General features: G+C 43.7%; 1 protein-coding gene across 1 annotated transcript; it reads left to right on the plus strand.

The window, feature by feature from the left end:
* The first annotated feature begins 937 nt into the window (after window positions 1-937).
* On the plus strand, window positions 938-2143 carry LOC110944903 (extensin-like). Its single transcript, XM_022186548.1, has one exon. The coding sequence runs from the start codon at window positions 938-940 to the stop codon at window positions 2141-2143; it is 1206 nt and encodes a 401-aa protein (XP_022042240.1).
* Window positions 2144-6986: the final 4843 nt, after the last annotated feature.

The following is a 6986-nucleotide window of genomic DNA, read 5'->3' on the forward strand; positions in this document are numbered from 1 at the left end:
TGTAATATACCGCTTGGTCGGGCGGTTGGTTCCATCTCATTAGTAGATGGGTATTACCAATGGGACCCGTTTGAAAATCTGGTGTTGTTTGTTTCTTGTACCTTTGGGAGCTTAATGACCATGTCCCGGATATCCTTGGCATCATTTTTGGCCACAACCTCGACAGTCGGGTGTAGGCGTACACCCGGTTTTATGTCTATTATTTTAAGGTATTAACGTTGGCTTCCCGCCGCGGACTTATACCATGTGGTGTGTCATTTAACCTTAAACCCGACACGACTCGGGCGACTGAACGGTCAACAAACATGTAAATCTTTTACAAGTTTAACTCTGCTTAATTATTCCCAAGTTATAAAATGTTTTGTGCCTTGTGCATTTAAAACCAATATTTTCAAAATGAGCCAGTTAAATTGTATTTACCAGTGCAAACTGACGTATTTTCCCCAAAAAGATTAAGTGCAGGTGCTATACGGAATAGGCTGGTTTCTCCTTAGCATCGTAGAGTCTCGCAAGCTTTTGGGATGCGTAATCTGTTGAACAATAACTTTCTTTTTACTTCGATCCGCCTGTGGATCTATTTTGACTGGTTGTGATACTTGATATTACAATTAATAGTTGAAATAAATCTATTTTCATTTGCTTCCGCTGTGCATTATAATTTGTGTTGTTTGACATATGATGATATCAACTACGTCACGGAATCCCCCACCGGGCCCACCGGTGACACGTGGAAATTAGGGGTGTGACAGGTTGGTATCAGAGCCAACACTGAGTGAATTAAACACTAGCCTTTTGTGTTTAATCTCAGTGCACAAATTTGCACATTCTTCGAGTTCCAAGTCTAGACATTGAACATAGGACAACTCTGCTTTGTTTTATTTTTGAGTCTTTTATAACTATATTGTTGTGGTTATCTAAATATTGTATGCAGGTCATCATGCCACCCAGATTCCTTCGAGGTAGAGGCAAAGGACCCGTGACAGGTCATGATCACGAAGCCGGGCCTTCGCACCGGCGAACCCCATCCATTACTATGAGCACCAGCCCGCAAGAGCCCTGGAGACTCTATGTCGAACCAGGAAGGCGATCAGTATCCCTTAGCTCCTCTCCTTCGTACCAACATTCATTTGGGCCCAATTCTGAAAACGAACCCAATAACCAGCCTCCAGCTTTCATACCTCTCCAAAGATCCAATTCTCACCATTCTTTTGGCAGCCCAACACCCGTCTTCCAAAGCCGGTTTAACCCGGCTAACCTTTTGCCTGAACCCATGGGTTTTAACCCACTCGGACCGGGAGACCACTTTCCAGAGGAGAACGACATGGATGAGGATACTGACCCCGTGGAGCCAGCATCAGGAACGCCGAACCATCCCATCGAGATATCAGATGGGTCATCATTTCATGGATCGCCATATCGTGGTCCAGACAGCTACGAGGAAAGGTTCCGAAACATTGACTGGTACTTCACACCGTCTGAACACTCGCATCATGAGCAGCAACAGGATCCTTCAGTGGGTCATCAATTTGTGGCAGTCACGCCATCGCCGCCACCGCCAGTAGAGCCGCAGCAGCCGCCTCCGGAGCCACCAAGGCGAAGAAGGTCTAATGCACGGATGTCCGTGCGAGGTGGAGTTCGGATTGCTACTCCCCAGCCATCTAGTGGCAGCCATTATCCCCCACTTCAGGAGGAAGAAGACCCCTATGATGGTGGTCCGTCAAGCCCCATACCAGATGTCAACTCAGTACCTGTGGTACCACCTCTGGGTTTCAATAACCCGATTCCTGCATATGCTGGGTCAGCGGCGTACAACCCATTTGAGCAGCCGGCACACACCCACTACAACTACAACTACGGTTATGCAGAGGTAGATCCATACCTAATAGCTCGGGATTACAATGCTCTTCATCCTGAAGGACCATATGGAGGGCCATGGACTACTGGTTACCCGACTTATGGGTACCAGCATCAGCCACCTCCTCCACCGGTGTATCAGCCGCCTCAGCCACCGATTCAACAGGAAGTCCTTGAGAGGCTGAGCCAAGTCGAACAAGAAGTTCGTGAAGACCGCAAAGAGCGGCAAGGATTCTTCAAGGGGCTGTCAGATTTGCTTAAGGGGAAATCGAAGAGGAGGGGTCATTGAAAACCCTTGTTACTTATTTGTATTGTAATTCAGTCCCTGCGTGGACTTGTTATTCCAGTATTCAGCTCCTGCGTGAGCTTGTGGTTTGTATTCCGCTCCTGCGTGAGCAAGTTTGGTTAGTTAACCCCTGCGTGGGTTTGTTCTTGTTTCCCGCCCCTGCGTGGGCATTTTCATTTATTTTAGTAGAAGTCCCGTTTGGGCAATTGTAGTACTGTCTTAAAACTATGTGTGAGATGTTTTAATTAAGTTTCTTTAATTATTGCATGCATAAATTATGAAAATAAATGAAATATTTAAAAAGGATCTGCCATTATAATTAATTGGTAAAATCTAAAGTGAACCAAGACCTAGCTTTGTAAAACAAAGCCAAGATGGTAGTTCCATAATTAGGTTAAGATCCATAATTAACATCTCAATTTAGGACTGTTCTGCGTTAATTATTAAAAGAATCTTAGAGGTAAAACCTAGCCCTTGTGTTATTAAAACCTGGCCAAGATGGTATAACCCACATAATAGATTCCAAATTATTAACATCTAGTATGTTAAAGCTCTTGGCAAACTGTGAATCAGTAAAGTCACACAGGCCATGTATATTTGGGTTAATTTTAAAATTCCCTTAAATTAATTAACCACTTCTTTGAAAGTGAAGTGCCTGCGGGCAATAATTAAATGTCCTCCGTGACTAAGGACAGTGGTAGCTCATGACTCCCTGTTAATTAATGGTATAGAACTATGATTCGACCTAAAACACCTAGATATTGTAAAATCTTGGTTATTGAAATATCTTTATTGTCCTTGTGACTAGGCCTATGTGCTAATGATTAAAGTATTGTAGGATAATAACATCCTAATGTTTCAATAAATTAACCTAAAATGGCAATTTAAAACCTTGGTTAATAGAACATAAAATACTATAAAAGAGCCTTTAAGTAAAACCTTGTCTATTAATTATATGTAGTGTTGAAGCTACATGACTAGATCAGAGGAAGCCAATAGCCATCCGGTTGAGAACCGTGATGATGTAAAGTTTCTAGTAACCAGTGCCGAATTAAAAGCAATTGTAAATGAAGCAGTTGACAAAGCCTTAGCGCGACAGTATAGTGAATTCAGTGAAACCCACAGTAGAACCCTGTCTGCACCTCATGCTAAGCCAAAGAACCATTCTGAGGTTCGCAACAAGCCGCCACCTGCTTCTCCCAAACCTAAGAAAGATGAGGATCGTCATTCCTCCAATGAAAACAGTGTTCACCCTAAAAAGCTTGTGGTTGATGAAACCCCACATGCTAAAGGCTGCACGTATAAGTATTTTGTGTCATGTAAACCTCGAGAGTTTACAGGGGAGAAAGGGGCAGTTGATTGTATGACATGGCTCGATGAGATTGAGACGGTGGTAGACATTAGTGGATGTGCTGAGAGGGACATGGTGAAGTTTGCATCACAATCCTTCAAAGGTGAGGCGTTGGCTTGGTGGGGAGCATTGATCCAGGCATCTGGGAAAGCTACCTTGCATAGTATGTCATGGGAGCAGTTTGTTGCTCTTATCAAGGAAAACTACTGCCCTCAACATGAGGTTGAGCGTATTGAATCTGAATTCCTATCATTGGTTATGAAGAACCTTGATTGTCAAGCATACCTCACCAGTTTTAACACCTTATCCAGATTAGTACCTTACCTGGTAACCCCTGAACCAAAAAGGATCGCACGTTTTATTGGGGGTTTGGCCCCTGAAATCAAGGCCAGTGTGAAGGCCTCGCGACCAGTTACGTTTCGATCTGTCACCGACTTATCTCTGTCACTCACCCAAGATGCAGCAAGACAGAGGGCTCTAAAAAGTTCGGAATCTGACAAAAGGAAACGGGAAGATGATAACTCTCACAGATCAAGCAAGAGGCATAGGGGAAACCGTGATGGTAAGAAGGGCTCCGAGGCCAGGAAGAATGAGAATCGATCGGGCGATAGGCCCAAGTGCAAAACCTGTCAAAAGCACCATTTTGGGAGGTGCAGGTTTGAACAGGGGTCCCAGTCCAAAAAGTGTGGGATATGCAAGTCCTCTGAGCATAGGACTCTTGAATGCAAAAAGTTAAAGGATGCAACTTGTTTTAATTGCAATGAGAAGGGGCATATCAAGACTAACTGCCCAAAGAACGCCAAAAAGGCTGAAGAAGGAAAGAAGACCAATGCTAGGGTCTTTCAAATGAATGTCCAAGAAGCCATCCAGAACGACAACGTCATAACTGGTACGTTTCTCATTAATGACGTTTTCGCAAGAGTATTATTTGATTCGGGCGCGGATAAATCTTTTGTGGATAGTAAATTCTGTGAGCTGTTAAGATTGCCTGTTAAAACCCTTAGTGCTAAGTATGAGGTAGAGTTAGCAGATGGTACCTTAGAAACAGTCTCGACTGTGTTAGATGGATGTGCTATATCCATTAGGAACCACTCTTTTCCTCTATCCTTGCTACCCTTCAAGTTAGCTGGTTTCGATGTAGTATTGGGTATGGATTGGTTATCGCATAACCAAGCCCAGATTGTATGCAGTAGAAGGCAAGTAATAATCAAGACTCCATCTGGTGAATCACTCACCATTCAGGGAGATACTCGTCATGGATTGCCTAAGCAGTTGTCTATGCTCAAGGCATCCCAATGTTTGAAGAATGGCTGTGTCATCTATATGGCACAGGTAACCATTGATGAACAAAAGCCGAAGATTGAAGATATCCCCGTTATATCTGAATACCCTGAAGTATTTCCAGAAGAACTGCCTGGTTTGCCACCAGACCGACAAGTGGAGTTTAGAATCGATATTATTCCTGGAGCCGCACCGATTGCTAGGGCACCGTATAGACTAGCGCCAACGGAGATGAAGGAATTGAGAACACAGTTAGATGAATTATTGGCTAAAGGTTTCATTAGACCTAGTTCATCTCCTTGGGGAGCACCAATTCTATTTGTCAAGAAGAAAGATGGTTCGATGCGTCTATGTATCGACTATCGAGAACTCAACAAGGTTACCATTAAAAATAGGTATCCTCTACCCAGGATCGACGACCTATTCGATCAACTTCAAGGGGCAAGCTACTTCTCCAAGATAGATCTGAGATCAGGATATCATCAGTTGAGGGTCAAGGAAGAAGACGTTCATAAGACTGCGTTTAGGACTCGTTATGGCCACTACGAGTTCCTAGTGATGCCTTTCGGGCTCACAAACGCACCTGCCGCATTCATGGATCTCATGAATCGCGTTTGCAAACCTTACTTGGATAAATTCGTCATAGTCTTCATTGACGACATTCTCATTTATTCCAAGAGTAAAGCTGATCACGAGAAACACCTCCGCAGTATTCTAAAGCTGCTTCACCAAGAAAAGCTGTATGCCAAGTTTTCCAAATGTGAGTTTTGGTTGAGAGAAGTCCAATTCCTTGGACACGTGGTCAGTGAGCGTGGTATTCAAGTGGATCCCGCTAAAGTTGAAGCCGTCATGAATTGGCAAGAACCAAAGACACCTACGGAAATTCGCAGTTTCCTAGGTTTAGCTGGATACTACAGGAGATTCATCGAGAATTTCTCAAGAATTGCAGCACCCCTAACTTTGCTGACTCGCAAGAATAGTAAATTCAATTGGGGGCCTAAGCAGCAAGAGTCATTCGATACTTTGAAGCAGAAATTAAGTAACGCTCCTGTGTTGACGTTACCTGATGGTATTGATGAATTTGTAGTCTATTGTGATGCATCACACACCGGGATGGGTTGTGTGTTAATGCAAAAAGGCAAGGTCATCGCCTACGCGTCACGACAATTGAAAGTGCATGAGAAAAATTACACCACTCATGATTTAGAATTGGGTGCTGTTGTATTTGCACTAAAGTTGTGGAGGCACTACCTGTATGGCACGAAGTGTGTGATCTACTCTGATCACAAAAGCCTGCAACACCTGTTCAACCAGAAAGAATTGAATATGAGGCAGCGACGATGGATGGAAACTCTAAATGACTATGATTGTGAAATAAGATACCATCCAGGCAAGGCCAATGTAGTCGCAGATGCCCTCAGTAGAAAAGAAAGGATAAAGCCAATCCGAATCAACGCCAAAAGCATTGAGGTCAGGAATGGTCTGCATGAAAGGTTGTTAGCTGCACAGAAGGAAGCAGTGCTAGAAGCTAATTACCCCAATGAGAACCTAGGAGTAACTGAAGAACAGTTATCCTATGGCAAGGACGGAATCTTGAGATTGAATGGAAGAATATGGGTTCCTATTTATGGAGGTCTTCGTGACGTCATCCTTAAGGAAGCCCACAGTTCTAAATATTCCGTCCATCCTGGAGCGGATAAGATGTACCAGGATGTGAAGGCAAATTATTGGTGGATAGGCTTGAAGAAGTCTATAGCCACCCATGTGGCTAAATGTCTGACGTGCGCTCAAGTTAAAGCTGAGCATCAGAAACCGTCAGGTTTGCTGCAACAACCTGAGATTCCCACCTGGAAATGGGAGATGGTAACGATGGATTTTATAACCAAGTTGCCTAAAACACCAAAGGGAAATGATACCATTTGGGTGATAGTGGATCGACTGACTAAGTCAGCTCATTTCCTACCCATTAGAGAAACTTTCAGTTCTGACATGTTAGCCCAATTATATATGGATAAGATAGTAGCTCTGCATGGCGTACCGGTATCCATCATCTCTGATCGAGATACCAGATATACATCTCACTTCTGGAAAAGTTTCCAAAAGTCTCTAGGGTCGCAGCTAAATTTTAGTACGGCTTATCATCCTCAGACGGATGGGCAAAGTGAGCGTACTATTCAAACCCTAGAGGACATGCTTCGTGCATGTGTGATAGAC

Source organism: Helianthus annuus, chromosome 6 (genome assembly GCF_002127325.2).
Source record: "Helianthus annuus cultivar XRQ/B chromosome 6, HanXRQr2.0-SUNRISE, whole genome shotgun sequence".
NCBI classification, from domain to species: Eukaryota; Viridiplantae; Streptophyta; class Magnoliopsida; order Asterales; family Asteraceae; genus Helianthus; species Helianthus annuus.